This window comes from Spermophilus citellus, assembly GCF_964194105.1.
Source record: "Spermophilus citellus genome assembly, chromosome: 5".
NCBI classification, from domain to species: Eukaryota; Metazoa; Chordata; class Mammalia; order Rodentia; family Sciuridae; genus Spermophilus; species Spermophilus citellus.
This window is the reverse complement of record NC_138186.1, coordinates 126,086,596-126,108,198: the sequence shown is the minus strand read 5'-3', so window position 1 is coordinate 126,108,198 and position 21,603 is coordinate 126,086,596. Positions and strand designations below refer to the sequence as shown.

The following is a 21,603-nucleotide window of genomic DNA, read 5'->3' as shown; positions in this document are numbered from 1 at the left end:
CCCCTAGGTTCAATCCCCAGAAAAAAAAAAATCTAGAATTTTTAAACTTTTACAGAAAACGGGAGAAGATTTGCGACCGTGGGTTGGGGAGATTCCTTGGAATCCTCGGTTCTCCCGAGTGGCCCCACAGCGCCCCCTTCCCTAGTCCGGCCTTGAGCAAGGCGCTAGATCCCAGCGGCGCTCCGCCCTTCACCCCGCCCACGACCCTCCTGGCCCCTCCTCAACCTGCGCGGCTCCGCCCCGCTCCGCCCCATCGCTCGCGGCCCACCGCGACTCGGGGCGCGCGCCCGCCTGCGTCTCCACCCGGAAGAGCTGCCGGGGCTGCAAAGTTGAGGCTGTGCGCGGCTGGGCGATCTTCAGGAGCGCAGGCCTGGCCGAGCAGCCGCGCGAAGCTAACACTGCGGAGTCTGCGCGCCCCCGCGTCCCGAAGCGCTCCGAGCGGCCACGCGCACGCCCCGCCCCCACTGGGTTCCTCGTGCCCCGGGGGCTGCGAGGACTACCCCGCCGCTGGGCCGGAGCTCCCGCGCCTTTGGGAGGAGCGCGTCCCCGGCGACTTCTGACACTGCGTGTCAGCCGGTAAGTGACAGCCGCTGCCTCGTTTCACGGTGGTTTATTTATTTATTTTCTAGTAGTTAGTCTCAAGTCTCGCTCACGTCTTTTTAGTTAAGAAACTGTTTAGCTCCGCTACCGGTCCGTCGAGGGAGCTGCCCGGGAGCACAGCCCGGAACGGGTCAGACCAGCGGAGGTGTCGTAGGGCAGGGGCTGAGCGCCCAGACCGTGTGGATTAGGAATTTAGTTTGTAAAGCGTTCCTTTGGGAGCGGGTCGGCTCCACGTCTGCCGCGCCACCGAGCGGGCCGGGAGGAGGAGCGGCGAGGGCGCGCTCCCGCGGGGAGCGGGGCGTGTCCTAGACTCGGGTTGCGGTTCCAGCCGGCGAGAGGCGGGGCGACCAGGATCCCCATGCTTTTGCATTTTCCTTTACGGCCCTTCACTTTGGTCAAGAGAACTAAATAAAGCAAAATGCTTTTGTCTCCAAATATTCAATAAGAAAAAAAAAGGAATAGGGGACTCCAGAGTTGTGCCTTAATCCTGTATCTAGGTGGGCGTGTTAATAGAGTGAACGAACTGCATATAAAATATTTGAGTAGTCAGCATTGCACAGGTATTGAAAGAGTATGCTGTTGTCAGAAATTTGGTCCATAAAAGGATATAAATTGATGGTCTAACTAGGCAAAATTTCATCCAACTTTAATTTGAACTTGAATTCTGCAGCTGCCCTCTTCACTTTATGGAGCTGTTTTTCAAATTGCCGAATTTGTGGCTCTAAATTGAATATGCATCTAAGAGAATCTTAGGATTCTCTTGCAGCCACCCTTGGGATCCCAGTGGTTTTGTTTGTTTTTAAGCAAAGACCACATCTTTGTAGAAGCGCTGTGTGATTAGTTCTTGTCAAGGGCTTTTCTGATTTATATTCAGCTGACTTTTTATTACCTAACTAAAACAAAATCACGTATCAATGTGGTGTTCATAATTTTCGTTCACTTATTCTCTTCAATGTAAATTTGTTCATCTCTTAATCTCACACTGGCTGTCCTATATAGCATATGTAACACGTATTCAGGATGCTAAACTGTAAACTTTGTAACTGTTATTTAATCCTCGTATTTGTACAGCCTAGTACAATAAATGTTGGATGAATCAAGTAAATTGGATTAAAGTACACCTCTTCTAAGGTATTTGCTCTGTTTCCAAACCATGTATAAATTTGAACAAATATTTGGACAGTTCACTTGTAACTGCCCCAGTGCAGCTAAAATTCCCACAAGTGGGCTTGTTGCCCCATTTAAATTTAATTCCTTTCTCCTTTGTGGTCCTATTTGTATTGCATTTTTACCACTGGTGGGGCAGTTTTCATTTGACCTGTCTTCTGGTTCTCTGAGGACATAGAGCCTTTTTTTTTTTCTATATTTTTCATTTGCCAGAATGGTGTCTTTTGCAAGGTATATATTAGGAAATGGACATCGAATTGGTTTTATGCATATATAATTTGTGGTCTGACTGTATTCATGAAAATGGAATGGGGATAGGCCCTTTTTAATCTGCAAGTGTATATTTAGAAAGAAGATGATGATGGTGATGATGTTTGCCAGTGGAATGAGATAGGTGAAGTTTGGTGTATATTATGTTTATTTCCAATCTTATTTATTATTCAAAAACTTAGTGTTTCTTTCCTCAGTTTGTCTAGTTCTTTTGTGCTCTTTGTGTGTATGTGGTACTGGGGGGTTGAACCCAGGACTTCATGCATGCTAGGTATGTGCTCTACTGCTGCTCTACATCCCCAGCCCTTTTTTAATTGTTTTTTTGAGACAGGGTTTCACTAACTTGCCCAGCCTCACTTTGAATTTCCACCTGCCTTAGCTCCTCCATAACTGGGATTACAGGTGTGTGCTTGTTTTCTTTATAGCTGTTTTTGCTGAAGTCTGAAGTTTTCCTAGATTAGGAAACAAACTCACCTCTAAATAAACATTTCTAAAGAAAATAATTGATTATTCAAGTTAAAACTGGTTCCATTTATGTAGTAGAATATATATGAAAGTGTGTGTGTGTGTGTGTGTGTGTGTGTAATTAAAGAAAGAAAGAAAAAAATGGTATGCTTTTCTTTGAATAAAACCTAGAATCAGGGCTTGGGACTGTAGCTCAGTTGGTAGGATGCTACCTAGCACATGTGAGGCACTGGGTTCAATCCTCAGTACCACATAAAAAATAAAATAAAGCTATTGTGTCCATCTACTATAAAAAATATTGAAAAAGGAAAAAAAAAAAAAAAGCCTAGAACCAGGACACTTGCAAAGAACTCCACTGGCAGTGACTTTGGACAAAAGACTGATGTTTAAGGCATTATACTTGAGAGCAACTGTGTATGTATGTAATGTGGTCAAAGAAAAGTGTTACCTTTTACATATATTACATAAATTATAATATCAATATAGGGTTAATGAAGAGAAAGATTTGGGAAAAGATATGGGAAATACTTTTATCATTTTGGATTTCCATAATCAGTACCATTTAATTTTTTGGCTTAAATTTCTTTTCTCATTTTTAATGTACATGTTAGTTAAGGTTTGAATTCAGATATTATTTTTGTGATTATAGCATGACCTAAAACCAGGATGATTTACAACCAAAAAATCATTTTGATTTTGTGAAAATCTTGAATATCAAAGAGATAATACAATTTTTTCATTTTCTTTAGTAATCTAGATTCAAGATGAATAATGATCAAGTTATGCTGGTGGGTCAAGTGTTCGAGTCATATGCTTCAGAATACCATAAGAATGACATTCTTCTGATCTTGAAGGAGAGAGATGAAGATGCTCATTACCCAGTTGTAGTTAATGCTATGAACCTTTTCGAGACCAACATGGAAATTGGAGAATATTTCAATGCATTCCCCAATGAAGTGCTAACTGTTTTTGATAATGCACTGCGAAGGTCAGCCTTGACAATTCTCCAGTCCCTTTCTCAGCCTGAGGGTGCTTCCATGAAGCAGAATCTACATGCCAGGATATCAGGTAGATCACTTTAAGAATGTTACTGCCATGTAATTTTCTATGAAGATTTTAGGAAAACAGAATACCTGTGGGATTCAGAGCACTAAAAATTAATTTGTATTTTTACGTAAAATACATAACTGTTGGGTAGCTATTGGTTACTTCTTTCAAATTAGAATAATGATTATCATCTCTGGACATGGGGTAACAGACATCCAATAGAGGGGAAAAAAGATGTGGAGACAATAATATATGTGTAATTCTCTATGTGGGTAAAATTGTAATCCCAAGCAGTTTTATGAGGTTTTGTGACTACTACTAATAAAAGAGTTGGTAATGTAAGGATTAGAAAAGTGGTAGATCCTGCCCAGTGAGCTTCAAAACTATTTTAGGAAATTCATTATTCTTATATATTAAGATTAGCATTGTACTGTCTACCTGTCAGGAACCCAATACATTTTTGTTGAAGGAATGACAGATTAAGCATCTTAATTTTTAAGTAACTACAGTGGAGTAATCATAACTTTTGGTGGCAAAGTCATGTCCTTGTATTCCTGGCTCCTTGATCCTTATCTTCATTTAAAAATGAGTTTTAACAAAGTGGATAGAGTTGAAGAGTCACTCTTAAGAATTTTAGGAAAGTAGCACTACAGTGTAATAATTTTTCATTACTTCATTCCATGGGAATCATTTCTGGGAAGATGTGTGGAATGATGAAAGGAGAAAAATGAATTTGGAAGATGTCTGGTTAGAGCTATGTGCTGGGCTGGGAGATTGAGCAAATTACTTTATCTCATTGAACAAACTACCTCTAGAGTCCATGTTAACCACCTAGCCTTTTGGTTTTCTTTAAATTTAAAGTTTGTCCTCATTATATAAACTAATAAAGGCAGGTACAACCTCAATCTATTTATGAAAAAGAAGGATTTGGTGAAATTAAAAGCCGACTCCAGAATACTTAAAGCGGCCTGTAATTAAGTTGGAAAATACACATACCCTTTTGTTTAAAAATAAATGTTTACCTTATAGTACATTTGAGGAGGGTGGGGATTTATAATCAACAGAAATGCTTAATACGATTCCAAAAAGGTTAGAGTAGACCTCCTTGGAGGCAAATTAAGATTCCCCAGCAGAAATTTGATTTAAATGAGAAATAGTACCTGCATTTACATTTTCTAGGTTAAAATTATGAAGATTATTAATCATTATGCATCAGGGCACTTAGATAATCTCTTGGTGGGTCAAGAAGAAATGTTCCTTTTTAATAAGTTTGCAAAAGGATTGTTAAAAGGGGGCTTTAACAATTGAAAATTGTTGAAATAGTAGTTAGAAAGTGGTTCCATACTTCTCTTATGTTAAATTTAAATAATGAAATTCTGTTTTAAGTGACCCTATCAGTTTCAGATGAATTTAGCCTATTTTTTTTCAATTCTTATCTGAAAAAAATATTATGTTATTACCTTAGTATCATATCATTTTGGGAAACCAAAGAGTAAGGGGTAGTCCTTTCTCAAAAAGGTACTCAAGACTGGGGGAGATATCTTATATAGTTAAATATTTAGCACATGCCTATGGATACATGCATATGTACATATTAAACAGAATTGTAAAGGACCTTAATGACAGCATTTGTTTTACAATGCATGCCTCCCTCAAGAAATGTTTAAGGTATATATTAGCTCATAGAACAGAGAATTAGTTCTAGGAGAATAGCTGGAGGTTTCAAGAAGATAAGGCCAGTGAAGGATGGAGGTGTCCCAGAAGAATGAACAACTTGTGTAAAAGATCAGAGCCTGAAATAGTCTGATTTTCAGTATGTTGCACCTCTATATTAGACTCCATATTAGGAATTTAATTGTTAAAACTCAGGATGCCTTTGTGGTTTACTCTCCTTAGGAATATAAGATAGTTTCCAGCTTTGTTTTACCAGGATATACATTGAATTTTATTCTTTTACCTATATTTTTTTTTCTTTTACCTATATTTCTTACTTTGTCCTCTGGAATTTTTATTAGCCTAAAGTTTATTTGGTATTCTCAGTGGTTTACATGAAAAGTAGATAACAAAGAATAATATTCATGAATTATTTAAAGCAGTAGTTTTCAAATATTAATATCCAAATTATCTGGAAGGCTTGTTAAAACACTGATTGCTGTCACTGCTGCCCCCCCTCCACCGAGTTTCTAATTGAGGATAGCAGATGTGAGGCCTGAGAATTTACATTTTCTTTTTTTTCTTTTCTTTTTTTTTTTTTTTTAGAGAGAGGGAGAGAGAGAGAGAACTTTTTTTAATATTTATTTTTTTTTATTATTTGGCGGACACAACATCCCTGTTTGCATGCGGTGCTGAGGATCGAACCCAGGCCGCGCACATGCCAGGCTAGCGAGCCACCGCTTGAGCCACATTCCCAGCCCCGAGAATTTGCATTTTTAGTAGCTCTCAATAATGCTGGTGCTGCTGGTCTGGTGACTATACTCTGAGAACCATGGCCCTAAAATAATTGATGTGGACATATCTCTATTTCAAAAAATTTTTTTGTTCTTTTATCAGGGAATGGGTCAGAGAATGCTAAAGGTTCTTGCGTTCAGCACTAATGGTAGCTGAGCTCCAAGTGATTCAACTGGGATAATTGAAAAGCATACATAGTAATATATATAGGAATAAAATTCTCTGTGTCAAAATAAATTTATTAATAATAAATTGACCTATTAAAATGCTATCTCAGCCTTTTTCAATACTTCTAAGATTTGACTATATATGGCCAGTTTTGCTTAAAATTTTGTTGCCTTTGTCTTTTTAATATGAAATCTTTTTTTTATTTTTTATTATTAATTGTTCAAAACATTACATAGTTCTTGACATATCATATTTCATACTTAATATAAAATCTTAAACATCTTCATGTGAGATGAAAGAAAAGAACCTGAAGACCCAGAAATGTACTCACCTCTGTAACCCTTTTTAAATAAAAGTATACTTTCTATATAAAACAAGCCATTTAATCTGACATGTTTTAGACTAATTAAAAAAAAAAAACACCTTAGCCTAACATGTATCACTTGCATGATTTAGTAGGATGTAAACTGTACTTTTAAGATTTCTAATTTGAGAACATTAATGATGACATATTGCCCTGTACTATAAAAGTGTAGAAGATACTTATAAAAGTTAATTTTCTTAGAAAATTGGTTGGAATTGTTTACATAGTTTTTCTTAAGAGATAGTAAAATTGATTAGACACAGTGTCCTTGCTAAGGAAGAACAGTAAGGGATTCCCTTATTCTGGCTACCCTCTAGAGAGGATACAGAGGGGAGTGCTGAGCATGAACCTAGGTAGGGCTGGGCCTCCTCCCTGATACCTACCACTTGCCTTCTTTCCAAATGTGAAGCAGGTTTCCAACACATTTTCTTGTGCTGATTGAAAAAAAAGAAAAAAAGGTGGGGTGGGTTTCATGTAGACTTGTCATGATCTAGCATATGTGGACCTGGAACATCATCTGTAAGGAGAAGTTGTCCATGGAACCAAAGAATACCTTCTTTTTATTCTTCCTGGGTAGAAGTTTCCTTCAGATATAAAAGACATTGTTTATGCCATTTTGCATCAGTTGATGATTTTGCTAAGTTATGCCATTTATGTAAGTGTGGGTAGGCCAGCCTGGACTACCTTCTGATTATTACGTTATTGTTAGGCTTTTATAGTGCATGCATCAAAATGCTCACTATAGAATCTTAAAGTATTATTATACCTACTATGGTTATTTCTCATGAGTTTGGCAAACCTGATTGATTAATCTTTAGTGTGCACAGTCATCAGGTTTTGAGCCACTTAATTCTCAGGAGAAAACAACAGATCACAGGGCATGAACTAGTATAACAAATGCTACCCTAATAAACCTGTTGGGAAGTAGCCTTGACCGTGACAACCAGCATCTCTCCACTTCAGTGATGCATTGCAAATATAAAGGGCATTTCTGCACTAGACTTTTCTTTGGCATTTTGCATCCTTTTAGTTCCCTGTTTTTTTGTTTGTTTTCTTTTTTATGTTGAACAACACAGGTTTTAAAGAATAAAGTGATGCTGTGGATAAACTTCTAGGTAAATCAAGACCTAAAAACACCATCAGATTTATGTATTTATAAATACTGAACTTAACTGAAAAAAAAAAACCAATCAGGTAGCTCTGTGAAACTCTTTGGTCGTCATGCTGTCTGTCATCTCTCTCTCTCTCTCTCTCTGCTTTGTGACTTACTGAAGGAATCCGCAACTTATTTTATGTGTGGCAAGTAGCAATATTTTCTTTGTGAAATATGATTACAATTACACCCCATATTTAGATCCTACTGGGATAGCCAATTTATGAGGAAAAATTCTATTTTTAACCCTGGTTATTACAGCATCTTGATATATGCTTTTGAGAGTCCTTTGAAAATTGTTACTTGAAGTCCTTTCTATGTTCTTAATTGAGTTGATGATTTTTTTTTAAGTAAAATACAGATATTTTCTTTCCTGAAATTGTAATTTCTCTCCCAGGAAATAGGAAGAGTATATTCCATGGAGTCAAATCTGAAGGTGCAAATTGATGTTGTTTTTCTACTAGGGTTGCCTGTCTGTCCTGAGCTGGTGAGGGAACACATCCCTAAAACCAAGGATGTGGGACACTTTTTATCTGTCACTGGGACAGTGATTCGAACAAGTCTGGTGAAGGTGCTGGAGTTTGAACGAGATTACATGTGTAACAAATGCAAACATGTATTTGTGGTCAAGGCTGACTTCGAGCAGTACTACACCTTCTGCCGCCCATCCTCGTGTCCCAGCTTGGAGAGCTGTGATTCTTCTAAATTTACCTGCCTTTCAGATTTGTCTGCATCTCCATCCCGGTGTAGAGATTACCAGGAAATCAAAATTCAGGAACAAGTAAGTGATCCAATAAATGAGAAAAACAACAAATTTGAGGAAGTGGTTTTCCATTGTGGTCAAATTGTTAGGATTAGGTAATACAAAAGGAGTACACAGACTTGTGTCATCATTTTATGGAAGATCAATCTTAAAACTGTTGCACATATATCAGAATATAGTTTTTAGATTTAGAGGCCATGAAATAATCATCTTTCCAGATAGAACATTGCTAAAAAGATATGGAATAACTTAATAATTAGGTTAAGTATGTTTATTATTAAGATGAATATTTAAGAATTCTAAATAGCCATGCTGCACTTAGGGACAGGGGGAAATTCAGTGATTTTAACTGGTTGTGAAACATGGGTACAACAGGATTCAGGATTTCAGTTCAGTTTTAATTGCTGTGCCAAAGGAGGTATCCTTTGTCTTTAACAAAAATGAGCATGATTTTCCTTCACTAATCACAGAGGTTTGTTGTCTCATCTAAAATAAGCAGGAGATAGACAATCCAAGGCTAGTATATAGTCTCTTCAGTTAAGGACTCAGACTTCTTTCTTTTGTACCTCTCTTTTTTGTTATTGTTGTTTTGGTACTGGGACTTGAACCCAGGGAGCTCCACCCCTGAGCTACATCACAGCCCTTTTCATTTCGTATTTTAAGACAAGGTCTCACTAAGTTGCTTAGGGCCTTGCTAAGTTGCTGAGGCTGACCTTGAACCTGCAATCCTCTTGCCTTGAGTTGCTGGGATTACAGGTGTACACCATGTTTTGCATCACTTAGTGCATGATTTCTATTCTTATTTTTTTCATTTAATTTATTTTATTTTTTAAAATACATGATATTGGAATGCAGTACAATTCTTGTTACACATATATGCCACAATTTTTCATATCTCTGTTTGTATATAAAGTATGTTGACATCCAATTCGTGTCTGATGGTACAGTTTTCAAGAAAAATTTCTTAAGTCCCCATCATAATTAAATTGTATGAAAATACCAGAGAAATGGAAACAGTAATTTCAAATACTGTTGACTTCTAGATACTTAGTATGTATTTAAGCAGGCTTAGTATCTGTTTTCTGTTTTCTTTTTTTTTTTTTTTTTTGCTAGGTTCAAAGGCTGTCTGTTGGAAGTATCCCACGATCTATGAAGGTTATCCTGGAAGATGACTTAGTAGACAGTTGCAAATCTGGTATGAACTTTTTTTTTTTTTTTTGAGATGGAGTCTCATTATGTTGACCAGGCTGGTCTTGAACTCATGGACTTAAGTGATTCTCCCACCTCAGCACCTCAATTTCCTGAGTAACTGGGACTAGAGGCATATACCACCATACCCAGCAAGAATGAAGTTTCTTAGCTTCTATAGACAGTCCTAAGTATTGATTAGGAAAAGTCACTTTTTATTTTCCCCAAGATCACTGCAAAGGAATGTAGAAACTTAATTGTTCGCCTTGAGAGTAAAGACTGGCATGGAGGTGGGAGATGATACAAAGGAAAAACTGGACTGGAGCTTAGAGATCTAGCCCCACTACTTGTTTTATAGACAAAGAACTACTTGCCCAAGGTCACTTAGAATGTTAAGTGGCAGCAAAGGAGTATGAATCCAGATCCATTTATTTCTGTTCCAGGGCCCTTTCTTTGTGTCATAACTTAACTACAGCAACTTACAAACAGGCTGGGGATATAGGTCAGTGGTGGAGTACTTGTTTAACATGTGTGGGGCTTTCATATCTATTTACATATCTATCTTTCTTTCCCTTTTACCCCTGCCACACACACACACACACAAAGAATCTAGTGGATTTAGTGGACACTTATATAAAATGAATCAAAGAATATGACTGTCAAATGTTGCTGAAAGTCTATCTAATGCCAAAAAAAAAGGAGGTGATTGTTCTTCTCTGCTATGTATTGGTGACATTATGAAAGGAATCACATTAATTTTGAAAAGAATATTCTTTAGTAGAGAATGTTTACAATTAAATTGAATTATTTTTGCATTCAAAATAAATCATAAGCTATTTTTCTTTTGAATGTCATTAATAATAAAGGATGGATGGAAGCAGTCTGTCAATAGCAATTTTTTTCATTTATCTGTAGCCCCAGACCTCTGGAATCAATAGGAGAGAATTGGAAGTAGGTAGAGCAATTTAGGTGCTGATGAAGCAACTAGGTGTGGATGTGATAGGGTACTGACTATGGTGATAGGTCAGAAAGAGTGCATAAGAATTTTTTATATCAATAATTAGCAATAATTTGATAAAATTTGGTGTTGAAATATATATATATATATATATATATACACACACACACACACACACACACACACACACACACTCCTTGCCCTTTGGGAATTTACAGCTTAGGTTACAAACTCCAATTTGAAATATGCAGAGTAGTAAAGTTGGAGGTTATGTGCTGACAACTGTCAGTGCAGCAGATGAGAAAATGGGTCTGACTAGAAATGGCTGCAATAGTACAGATCCTGTAGAAGACAGAGGCACAAAAAGAGATTGAATTGTTTAAAAGAATTTTAGCTTCCTGAAAAATAGTAGTTTTTATACATACTATAAAAAATTCAAAAGTTTAAAATTAATGGTCATTGCCTTGGACTACCACATATATCTCACATTTGTTCTAATGACACAAATCTTGTATTCAAGAGGTATTTGAATGAATGAAAATATTTAAATGTTGAAGAGTTTACAGAGGTATTAGTTGCTCTATAAATGTAAGGCAAGTTTTTTATGAAAATAGCTAATACTTATTGAGCACTTACTGTATTTTTGATATTACATTAATTTATATACATAATCTGACCTAATTCTCATTGTAGTCCTGTGATGTAAATCTAATTATTCTCAATTTGTAGGTCAAGAACGGGCTCAGGAAAATAGGTAATTTGTCCAAGGTCACACATAGCAAATGAGCAATAGAGCTGGTATTTAATCCAAATTTGATGACACTCATTCTTGGACACTCTTCAGTACTCCACATTTTCCATATAATACTGCTTACTGAAAGATTGTTGCTAGTGGGTGCTATATCTAAAGTTAAGTTCCTCAGTAGAAATCCATTAGAATGATGGTAATATAGAATTCTTTCAAGTAAATGTTCATAAAGATTGCTTTGATTATGGTTTTATGTATGTATGTATGTATGTATGTATTTGTTTGCTTACCACTGATCTACATCCCCAGACCCTTTTACTTTTTAATTTTGAGACATACTCCCTCGGTTCTTTTTATCTAAAAGGTTTGGGGAGGCTGGGATGTGGCTAGTAACTAGGGAGGCTAAGGCAGAAGGATCACACATTCAATTCCAGCCTCAACAATTTAGCAAGACCATAAGCAACTTCACAAGACCCTGTCTCAAAATAAAAACATTTTTTAAAAAAGGTCTGGGGATGTCACTCAATGGTAGAGAATCTCTAGGTTCAAACCCCAGTACCAAATAAATTAATTAAAAATGAATAACTAAATAAATAAATTAAAGATTGGGACACACAGTGTAGTAAATTATTTATTATTCTCAGTTGGCTTTGAAGACCATCTAAGCAGTGGTTTAGGAAAAATCTTGGAAACATGTAAAGTGCCTGTTTAGTGTTTATCACTCTGAAGTTGCCTGTAACTAGAAATGTACTTTCTATTCTGTAAATTGGCACTGTTGGTTCCAGGCTTTCAGCATTTGTGGACTACTTTTCTTCAGGAAATCAAAAGCTCTTCAGATTATACATTACATATTGAAATTTAGAGAGTGAAAGGCATTTTGCATCAGCAGATAGCATACACATAGCACAAAGGCTTGGGCATGAAGACTTGCCTCTTAGTTCTGAGACAGTGTTTGTTGTGCAAAATATAAATACCAAGATGTAGTCTTGAGATGTCCAACATCCTGTATTCAATGTGATTGAAATTTGCGGGGATTAAGTTTATGGGTTTTTGTTCTTTTGGTTTTGGCATTTGTTTCTGCAGTACCAAAATACTGAATGCCAAGCATTCATATTTCATTGTTAACTGATAAATTGCATTGTATGAAAAAAGCACAGATGTTATCATTTGGTGAATGTGTATATGAACTACCCAGGCCTTTTAGGAAAAATACATCAATCTAATAGTTTATCTACCAAAAATAGGTGTTTTTTTCAAGTAGGAAGGGACCACCAGGAAAGCAGGAGCTGGGTTGTCACTTTGTGCTTTCCTGCTTTGAAATAGAAAAGGTACTCACTGATTTCATAATTCCTTTGATTAATTTTTTAAAAGGAGGTAGTGAGTAAAATATTAACAAATATGTTAAGTAAAAAATAAACTTGTATGAAACTACACTAGGTGCTAGGCATCACGAGATTGTCTCTTTTTGACACCAAATTGATACCCTGCCTGGCTGCAGCATCTCCTCTAAATTGGAACTAAATTGTTAGAAACTCTTGAGAGGATGAACATGTTGCCCAACCTAACAATGAATAAATCATCCATTAAATTATTTTTCCTGTGAAGAATGATAATTTTGTTTATCACATACTATAAAAAATAAAAATACTGATTTCAGGTTTTAGTTCTGCATATACAAGTACCTTTAAAAAAAGTTGGGGGAGACTGAGACAGGAAGATTGCAAGTTCAAAGCCAGCTTCAGCAATGGCAAGGTGCTAAACAACTCAGTGAGACCTGTCTCTAAATAAAATACAAAATAGGGATGGGGATGTGGATTGGTGATTGAGTGCCCCTGAATTCGATCCCCCCCCCCCAAAAAAAATTAGGAATCTGGGGTGTCCTTTGTTTTTTTTTTTAAAGAGAGAGAGAATTTTTTTAAATATTTATTTTTTAGTTTTTGGTGGACACATCTTTTTTTTTTTATTTTTATGTGGTGCTGAGGATCGAACCCAGCTCCCCGCGCATGCCAGGCGAGCGCTCTACCGCTTGAGCCACATCCCCAGCCTAGGGGTGTCCTTTTACTCCCAAATTATTTTCTGGATGAGCAAATTATTTATAATTTCAGGTCCCTTGTTACATGAGTTTGTGTGCAACATGCATGATGCAGCTATTGCTGGATTTACTTGGTGCTTTTTCCAGGTGATGACCTCACTATTTATGGGGTTGTAATGCAACGGTGGAAGCCCTTTCAGCAAGATATACGCTGTGAAGTGGAGATAGTGCTGAAAGCCAACTACGTCCAAGTAAATAATGAGCAATCATCAAGGATTATTATGGATGAGGAAATCCGAAAGGAATTTGAAGACTTTTGGGAAGACTATAAGAATGATCCCTTCGCAGGTTTGTGATCAAGGGAATGAAGCTTATGAACTAATGGTATTAAATTCAGTAGTTAAATACGATGTCTGTGATTTGGGAACAGCCTTATGTACTACATAAGTCAGTGGTGTAATTCAAAGAGTAGCTTTAGTACCTCTAGATGTAGTCTCCCTTTTCCGGCATAGTCTTTTCTACTTATAGATCTTCCTAGAGATTACTTCTTTCAGTTATTTTAAACAACTGTTGTACTGTCAGAGCAGTTTTAGAGTTTCCTACCTTCTTTACCAATTAAGAATGCAATTCTTTAAAAAGTCAAAATTCATCCTGTTGTAAAACCTTATTCTCTTCAAGCCATTATTTTCTAATGTATTCTTAAAATATATTTTTGGTTGTAGATGGATGGACATGATACTTTTATTCATTTTTATGTGGTGTTGAGGATTGAACCCAGTGCCTCACATGCTAAGCAAGCACTCTACTACTGAGCCACAACTCCAGCCCCTTTCTAATGTATTTTTGACAATAAAGACAACTTCTCCTTGTTTTAGCTGAAGATTTTTAAATAGGGAGGACATAGGAAATGATGAGAAGATACAAAGAATAAACTTTGTCACCACGGCAAAAATTCTATCAGACTAAGGTGTAATTACATAGAATAAAATATCACAGCCTTTGGGTATATATATTTTTATTGGAAATACCAAATGAAAAAAACACCAATTAAATGTTCCCCTTTTTTCATTCTTCCTTGGAGGCACCTTCTGAGAAAACTAAACTGAAGCCTGTAATAGACGATTTCTAATAAACTTCACCACAAACCAAATATATATTTATTCTTACGTCCCATGCAGAACTAGACAGATGAGAGTTCATAAAATAGCTTCCATTTACCTAAACATGGGAATTTGTTTATATTTTGCAGGATTTTTTTTAAAAGAGAGAGTGAGAGAGGAGAGAGAGAGAATTTTTAATATTTATTTTTTAGTTCTCAGCGGACACAACATCTTTGTTGGTATGTGGTGCTGAGGATCGAACCCAGGCCGCACGCATGCAAGGCGAGCGCGCTACCGCTTGAGCCACATCCCCAGCCCTTGCAGGATTTTTTTAAACTTAAGTGTGTAACACATATGTAATAGTTTCTGATCTTTCTTTTATTTGATCTACATAGAAAAGAGCCCAAAGTTCTCTCTACTGTGGCTTTATTACGAAGTGCTTTAAGAATCACATATATTAAGTGAACTTTTTGATCAAAATTGTTTTCTTAGGATGAGGTCCTTATAATAATAATTTGTACTCTTCCTTGGCACATGGTCATTCCTTATTCATTTCGGTGTCACAGCTCAACTCTGCATTATAACACTGAAGGTTGGTCATCATGCCGTGCTCTAACCAGACCTTCACAAGTGCTTTGTGCTGATGATTTAAAAGCCTATCTTGTTTCTATCTTAGTTTCCTATATATCAGGTTCCAGTGCACTATATTTGACTATTTCAAAGTCTATATGTGTATTGGTGGAGGAGAGGTGAAGATGAGGAGGACCTGTTTCCAACAGGACATCTTCCTTCTGCGTCTTAAGGCTGGAGCTTGCTCTTCTCTTGGAGGTTGACTTGTTTCTCGATACTGTGGATATTGACTTGGATGAGACTCAAGAAGTTTTATTCTGACCTATAATGACCTCAAGGACCTCTTAACCCTGGTGCTGAGGTCTGTTGGGCCATCTGAACCCTCTCTAGGGTGACTTAGTTATCTTAGATCAAAGGTTTCCTTCATTGATGTAACTGAGGGCCATGCCATAAGAGGAAATAACTTGGCCATGGCCATACCACTAACAAATTCTAGAACCAGAAATTTCAGGAGGGAGGAGGTGATGGAATGGTATTCACCCTAATGTATTTTCCATGGTAAAGCCATGGAAGCACCTATTGCTATAATCCAAGGAATCATGTTCTTCAACTTAGACAGCACATTTAGGATAATGGTCTTCCCCTTTTGCTTATTGCTGGTACCCCAGTTCTACCTTCATTGTGTATCTTTTGTATTAAGGAGATCTTGAGATCAGAAACAAGCACAAATAATTCAGGAAAGAATTAATGGTTAAGAAGTCTCTACTGTGTGCTAGGAACTTTCTATATGCTGTATATTTGTTAACTCCTTTGATCCTTAAGAATTCTGAGATACCAATATTATCTTCATTTTATATAGAAAGAAATAGAGCAGAGAGGTTGAGAAACACCCAGAGTTAAATCCGAGGTAAATAACAGCACTCAGATTTGAGTCCAGACACGATACCGGGGCCTGTGATTTTACCACTGGGATATGCTTCCCATCAGCACGTTAGTTACTAAATCTACCTTTATTCAACTCAACAAAGCTGGCCCTTGAACAGTGTTGACTTGGGTGACTCCCAAGTCAGTGTACTTATTCTTAAACCTGCTAGTTGGGTATCTTCCTTCTATGTGTAAGCCATAGATTCTGGTCAGTTTACCTACCTCATTTCAGACCTTATCTGCTTAGATCCCTGACTTTTTTTCTCTAAACTTTGTTAACTCTGGAAAGGGAGGGACTTCTGGTAATGAATGAACTTCCTGGATTTACCATTTCCTTTCTGGTTCCCTTTTTACTAAAAGATTTTTGTTTCTTTACTTTTCTGCAATCCCAGGTCACAATCACCATAGCTTACCTGAAAGAGTCAATTTGATTCATTACTGGGCTGAGGGCAGAGCATGTGCTTATTATGCACAAGGCTCTGGGTTCAATGCTCAGCCTCCAAACAAACACAAGTAAACAAACAAACAAACAAAAATGTGTCAATACAAAAAGTCCTTGTGTGTAGGGCCATAAATCATGGAATGGGGGCTGGAGTTGTAGCTCAGTGGTTGAGCACTTGCCTTACAAGCATGAGGCACTGGGTTCCATCAGCAGCAACACATAAAATAAAGTAAGATAAAGATATTGTGTCCATCTACAACTAAAAAAATTTTTTTTAAAAATCATGGAAAGGTTCGGGGAAGGCCTGCTGGAGTATTATAGATTGATTAGGTCAGTGATGAGATAAAAGACTAATTGATGAATGGGATATGGAGATTCTCAGATTGGTGTTTTGATATGTATAAAAACAGAACTTAAAACAATGATAGTCTTTTATTTAAAGCACATAATTATAAGAATTCAAAATTTCCTGCTTGATTTGCTGGGGCAATAGTTTGCGATGATCTTAATACTGATACTCTGATAACTCCAGTAACCTATTCCAGATTAAAAGAATTTACCAAAATGCTCAGAGTAAATGTCAAATTGACTTGCAGGGTGGATTGATTTTACTTCTCTACCACTTTTCGAGAAGCTTCATAAGCTCCAACTACCCCTTTAAAGATTTCTGGCTGTTAAGTTCTGACTCATTTTTAACATTCAATACTTTCCTTTTAATTTAGGAGTGGATTAAGTTTACTGAAATTATCTCACGGAAAGTATAGCTGGTATACTTTTAAAGGAAATGCTGGCCTGATAGGTAGTAGATGAGGAAGAAAAGGAGATCCCTTTCTTTGTGCCCCTTCAGAAGTATGAGAGATTTAAACAGGCAGGTCTCAGGAATAAAAATCAGACTATCCTCTCACTGCATTAATAAGAAAAGAAGAACCACAACAGTTGCTCTCTTTAATCATTTAGACTCAGCCCTCATGATCATTTTAAATTAGTAGAAAGAATATGTTTATAGTCGGTTAAAATAGGAAGGGAGATTCCAGTTAGCATTTCTTGAAAATTGCTGGTAACTTCTGATCTTTCTACATTTCCCAGGAAGGAATGAAATACTGGCCAGCTTGTGCCCTCAAGTGTTTGGGATGTATCTAGTAAAGCTTGCCGTGGCCATGGTGCTGGCTGGTGGGATTCAAAGGACTGATGCTACAGGAACAAGGGTCAGAGGTTAGTATACTGATTTGAAAATTAAAAAATATTAACACAGGGGCTGGGGTTGTGGCCCAGTGGTAGAGAGCTCGCTTAGCATGCACGGGGCACTGGGTTCGATCCTCAGCACCACATAAATGTAAGATAAAGATATTGTGTCCACCTAAAACTTAAGAATAAATATTTAAAAAAATTAACACATATAAATACAGAAGCTAGGCTTTTTCTTTCCTAGTAAAAGCACTGTTTTGAGATTTTCTGACTGTTGTGTATTTCATACTTAGTTCAGCACCTTTATCAGAAGCTACTCTCCCAAATTCCAGAAACATTTTAAAAAATTAAGTTTTTCAATAGGTAAATAGTATTGATCTACCCTATACAGGTGCTGCTAAATAAAATTTTTATGATTTTATTACTAGTAATTTTTATGGGATCCTGAGTCTTTCTTCAAGAAGATTAGAAATAGCGCATTTTTAATATTGCCAAGTCAGTCTCTCCATCTGGGACTGTCGGTATATTTCTCTCAGACTGCTGCTCTCAGTCATCTGCCTGCTGATTCCCCTTCTGTTGGTAGATAGCAAATGTGCCATCTGCCATGAGATGCTGCTGTAGGTCACACATTCAAGCAAAGACTACTCTAAGTGTATAATTATGTTTGGATAGCAGAGAGCTCTTTTGCAGCTAACACACTTAACTGACTTGAATGTCCCTCATATGGGCCATAATAACCAAAGAGTAAACTAGATAACTAAAAGAACATTATTGTAAATCAGGCTGTTAGTAGAGACTTTAAAAAATAGTTCAGCATAGAATACTAAGTATAGGGTTTGTATACATTATGTGTTTTCATCATCTGTTATCTACATGGTACTCTGATAATTGTTGAGCTTAAATAGAGATTGTCTATTAATATATTTAGAAAACACTAGAGTAAACTAAAGACATTTGGTCAGTGAGATAACAAGTACCAAAGAATGGTCACTTGTTCGTTTATGTTGCATTTGAAATATAAGAATATTTAATTATTTTGAGAGATCTACCAAGCTTCATTCCCACTCATTTATTTTAAGATATAGAGTCTGGCTAACTTGCAACACTCCAGCTTTAGCCTCCTGAGTTGCTGGAATTATAGGTGTATGCCACTACAACCACCTATTTTTTAAAGATAGATATTTTATTAAGCTACTAAAATTTTCATAAAATAAGAAATGCTTTTGCTTATTTGTTAGATCTTACATGATTTGACAAGTATAAAGCACTTTTAAAAATCTCCAACAATTAGAAATATTTAAATAAAAATAGAATAAAATACTTGTATGACTTGAATGGAAAGATTTAATATAACAGTAGTTTGTATTTAAAATTGGTAGAATAAAATCAGAAATTTTATAAGCCAAATTTTTAAAAAATTAAGCAAGGGCCTAAACATCTGGAAATAGCACACAATCTATTAATAGAATTTAGATTTTAAATGTCACATTCAGTAATCAAGTAAAGATACTTGATACTTACTATGAGAGTTAACTGTTCTAAAGATTGTCTAAATCCTTTCTTGAACCTTACATAAAAGTATACATCAATAACACTGTATAAAATAAACTATGTTAGCATTCCAAGTGGATCATTTTCTTTTTGATTATATTTATTCATGGATCCTTTTATAGCAATTTTAAATTTTATTTAATTTTTTCTAGGTGAACCTCATCTTTTATTGGTTGGGGATCCTGGCACAGGGAAATCTCAATTCCTCAAATATGCAGCCAAGATTACACCAAGATCTGTGTTGACCACAGGAATTGGATCTACCAGTGCAGGTACTGTACGTGACAATTTCAAATAATTTAAACATTCCTCAGAAGCTTGCCAATGACTTTATGTCTTCTGAAAAGGTACCTATATTAGGATAAATGTCAAGCTAATTTTTCTAAGAGTAACTGCCAAAAATTGAAAGAAATGTGCAACTTTTGTAGCTCTAAGAAAATATTTAGAAAGCTTCACCTTTACTTATCTTTGCATCTTAGTTTTGCTATGATTTTTCTCATTTTCTAATGATTACTTTCATACAGATTTATTCAGGAAAATGTACATATCATCTGGCATTTTATGAAGTTCCAGTAAACAAAACATTAGATAGATGGTGTAGAACTTAAGTTCATAGGTCTCATGGGTAATAGTATTTCTTACTGAAATTTCTTTGGTAAAGATAGATATCTGTTTTACTATTTGGAAAGCATACTTTCATATATATAACATGGTGCTTCATTCATATATTGTAATGATTCTTCATCAAGTACATTTAAAAGCCTTTCCAGATAGGATGTAAATATTTATAAAGCAACTTCGGAATTCAGAAAAAAATATTTTAAAAAATGTATTTTGATGCTATTTTGTATTTTTACAGTTTTGATTGGAATGTTTCTCCTGTTCTAAAAATGGGCCTTTGGTTTCACACATCTTGTTATTTGCTACTTGTTAAGAGAGCCTAATTTCCATAGCCTATGTTCAAATTTCTTATGAGAAGCTTACACTTCAAAGTTTATCATATAACAAGATATTCCACTGTTCCCATATAAGTTAATGGCCTCTCAAATTTTAAAATAAAACAGTACATTAATATGCATTAACAAGGAGAAATTTATAAATTGAAAATAGTGGACAAACCTACTACTGAAAGGAAGTAGGAAAGATTATATAAAGAACACTTGTGTACTTTAGAATCTTTACAATCCAGTGTTCTAGGGTTCTGTATAAAGTGGTGTCTGCAACAAAGAAAGATGTTTCCCAAGTAATTATGTGGAATGTTGACATGGAATATTTCCTAATTACCTGGTGTGTCAAGAAATAAGTCCAAGTCATCTTGTGGACTACCAGTAACATAAGATTATTTAGGAAGTTTCATCATGAATGGCTATTAACTCACTGTGTTAGTGAATTGGGAAAATGCTAATGTATTTTTACCTCTTTTTTATGCTATTTTATAACCTAAATATGAGCAAAAAGACTGATAGAGGGAATATAAATTTTATAATTGTAGAAAATTGACTGCTACTTCTCACCTACTCAAAGGACCAGATTAGCTTTTATTCAAACTGTTATTACAACCCATTAGGGAGTCATGCAGCACATAGTGAGGTACACTAAAGGATGCGTTGAAAATTAATATAAACTTGTGTTGCTACAGGGTCATGCTTTTTTTTTTTTATTTTGGATCATGGTAAAAAAATTTGAAAATTGCTGTCAGACTTTTGATAAAATTAGAAATCCAAAATCCTAAAACCACAGGGTAAGACCATATAGAAATCTAAAGGTTATAAAGGACAAATGCACATATGCTTCCTCAGATTCCTGGATTGTGTTCTCAGCTCAAATGATACCCTGATTTCCTCCAACCTACTCAGCTTATCTCTACAGTGCCGTTAGGTGATTTGTTCACATTTATATTCTTCATGATCAAAAGGCGGGAAAAACAATTCTAAGCCTGCCAGCTAAATTCAGATATAGTGTCTATAAATGAGGCTACCTTGGAGAAAAAAGCCTACACACTAGTTCTTAGTTATTAATATTTGAATTCCAAATCGATTTTCAGTCATTAATTTTTTTTTAAAACTAACTTAACAGAGCCATAAAACTTAAGGTAATAAAAGGTAATTGTTTTTAAGTCCGAAATTTGTGTGAAAATTAGCTGTCAATTTCCAAATTGATATAAAAACCTAACTCTTTGATGTCACTACAAAGTGATCTTTTAATTAGAATAAAAAGTCAGCGGTGGATTGCATTATTTGGTGATTTAGTTTATATGTTTTATTTCTAATGAGAACATATCTTATTCCTACTAGATTAATCACTGAGCTCTTTGTTGGAAAGTATTACTTTTATTTTCATTTTAATACCTTAACATTTTCTTTTAATTTCAGTTAGACAAAGATGATATTTTCTTCATATAGTTTTAACAGAGGCATTTTGCTTTTAAAATCTGTGAACTAGTTAATGGACAATATTCTA

General features: G+C 35.9%; 1 protein-coding gene across 3 annotated transcripts in view; it reads left to right on the top strand.

Annotated features, from left to right (window-relative positions):
* The first annotated feature begins 269 nt into the window (after window positions 1-269).
* MCM9 (minichromosome maintenance 9 homologous recombination repair factor) overlaps window positions 270-21,603 on the top strand; it is a 90,983-nt gene continuing 69,649 nt past the window's right edge. For 2 of the 3 annotated variants that reach the window (XM_081293927.1, XM_081293926.1), the window contains exons 1-7: window positions 270-576; window positions 3,252-3,570; window positions 8,147-8,463; window positions 9,559-9,640; window positions 13,519-13,719; window positions 17,494-17,619; window positions 19,296-19,415. In XM_081293927.1, coding sequence (XP_081150053.1) covers window positions 3,267-3,570; window positions 8,147-8,463; window positions 9,559-9,640; window positions 13,519-13,719; window positions 17,494-17,619; window positions 19,296-19,415 — 1,150 coding nt within the window. In that variant the 5' untranslated portion in view covers window positions 270-576; window positions 3,252-3,266. The remainder of the gene's footprint in view (window positions 577-3,251; window positions 3,571-8,146; window positions 8,464-9,558; window positions 9,641-13,518; window positions 13,720-17,493; window positions 17,620-19,295; window positions 19,416-21,603) is intronic. The other variant, XM_081293928.1, reaches the window with a different exon arrangement.